This window comes from Rhagoletis pomonella, unplaced genomic scaffold (assembly GCF_013731165.1).
Source record: "Rhagoletis pomonella isolate Grant_MI unplaced genomic scaffold, Rhpom_1.0 Rhpom_scaffold_00002, whole genome shotgun sequence".
Lineage (NCBI taxonomy): Eukaryota > Metazoa > Arthropoda > Insecta > Diptera > Tephritidae > Rhagoletis > Rhagoletis pomonella.
The window spans coordinates 105,052,779-105,054,592 of NW_023458556.1; the positions used below are offsets into that span (position 1 = coordinate 105,052,779).

At 35.5% G+C, this 1,814-nt stretch overlaps 1 protein-coding gene across 1 annotated transcript in view; it reads left to right on the forward strand.

The window, feature by feature from the left end:
- Positions 1 to 1,631, forward strand: part of LOC118756702 (histone-lysine N-methyltransferase SETMAR-like) — a 1,931-nt gene extending 300 nt beyond the window's left edge. Inside the window, exon 2 of the mRNA XM_036491451.1 lies at positions 1,024 to 1,631. Coding sequence (XP_036347344.1) covers positions 1,024 to 1,502 — 479 coding nt within the window. The 3' untranslated portion in view covers positions 1,503 to 1,631. The remainder of the gene's footprint in view (positions 1 to 1,023) is intronic.
- Positions 1,632 to 1,814: the final 183 nt, after the last annotated feature.

Consider the following 1,814-nt stretch of genomic DNA (forward strand, 5'->3'; position numbering starts at 1 on the left):
TTACTTACACCGCCGTGAATAATTTGAAATTGGACAAAACCGACTCCCCGTAAAATATAGCTAGCTTTGAGCTTTTAGAAATTACCGTTACGTTGGTGGAGCCCGTAGTTTTTATCCGATTTCAAAAATTTTCAATATGGCGTTTAAGAACCTAACCGCAATGTGTATACCAAATTTGGTTGAGATCGGTCAATTAGTTTTTGAGATACTCATATGTGATACAAGTAATTTTTAGCAAAAAAAAACCGACTTAAAAAAATATTTATATGTATATCTATATATTTCATGATCCAATGATCGGATCTAAACCAAATTAGTATGGGACCACCTCTGAGACACTACCTTTCCGCTGCAAGAAGAATTATTGAAATCGGTTGACGTAGTGCAAAGTTATGCGGTAACATGCATAAATAAAATAAAATAAAAATAAAAAATATTCCGACGAACTGATAACCTCCTCCTTTTTGGAAGTCGGTTAAAAAGAGGGCGGGCCACTCCATTTTCCTAAAATTTCTTTAAAAAAACACCTCTTTGCTAAAGAGCGATTGTATATATCAATTTTGATTAAATATTGATGATTTCCTTAGCCACTGCTCAAAAAATCTGAAAGTTTGGTACATAAGCAATATAAATTCAAGGCCGTATTTAAGAAAAGTCGCCTAACTTCGACAATTTTTAGGCGATTGAAATAAGTGAGCTATCAGGTTATTTAAAAATAGATTTAATTTTATTTATTTATTTTATTATATTTATTTTGAACTTGTGGAAATTATCGATGGTCAAAACTTAAAAAATTAAGAGAAATATGTTTTTTTTTTTTATTTTACCCGATAAAAAAATCCCAACAAGCCAAGTCCGACAATAGATTATTATATACCATTTTAAAGTCTTATACGGGGGTGGTCCCAAAAGTACCCGGCCTAACCTAGAGATGGCGGTAGTTGTTTGAAAAATATCACAGTATTAAAAAGTACACAATCTACAAAGCATATGTTTCAAGTTTGAAGACGCCATGTTCTTTAGTATATGGTTGGCAGCCGTCAATAGTGAACGTTTTCAGTGAATTTGTGAAAATGGAGAAAATTGGTCATCGTTATGTGATACAATACTTTTATTTGAAAGGCCTCAGCCTATCCAATATAAAAGCTGAAATAGATTATACTTTGGGCGGGTCTGCTCTTTCGTTTACAACAGTAAAATATTGGGTAGCAGAGTTTAAACGAGGACGTACGAGCTGCCAAGACGAGCATCGCAGTGATCGACCAAATGAGGTGAAGACTCCAGAAATGGTGAAGAAAATCCACAAAGCGGTAATGGATGATCGTCGACTGAAAGTGCGCGAGCTAGCAGATATAGAAGGCATTTCAAAAAGTACGGTACATCGCATATTATCTGAAGATTTGGAAATGAGAAAGCTGTGTCCAAGATGGGTGCCGCATTTGCTCACACTCGACCAAAAACAGTGTCGTGAAGAGGTTTCAATTGAGTGTTTAGCGAATTAATGAATTAATGTTTGAATTGCTACCTCATGCACCCTATTCGCCAGATTTAGCCCCCTCGGACTATTTTCTGTTCCCCAAATTCAAAAAATGGCTCCGTGGTCAAAGATTTTCTAACGATGAAGAAATGATGTCGGCAGTAAATGAGTAGCAAGACAGTTCTTCGCTGGGAAAAGTGTATAGAGCTGAAAGGAGATTATGTTGAAAAATAAATATATTTTTCCCCAAAATTTTTGTGTCTTCTTTGTTAGGTCGGGTACTTCTGGGACCACCCCCGTATATCCTCTTCTCAGATCATATTCGATTTTTGAAATC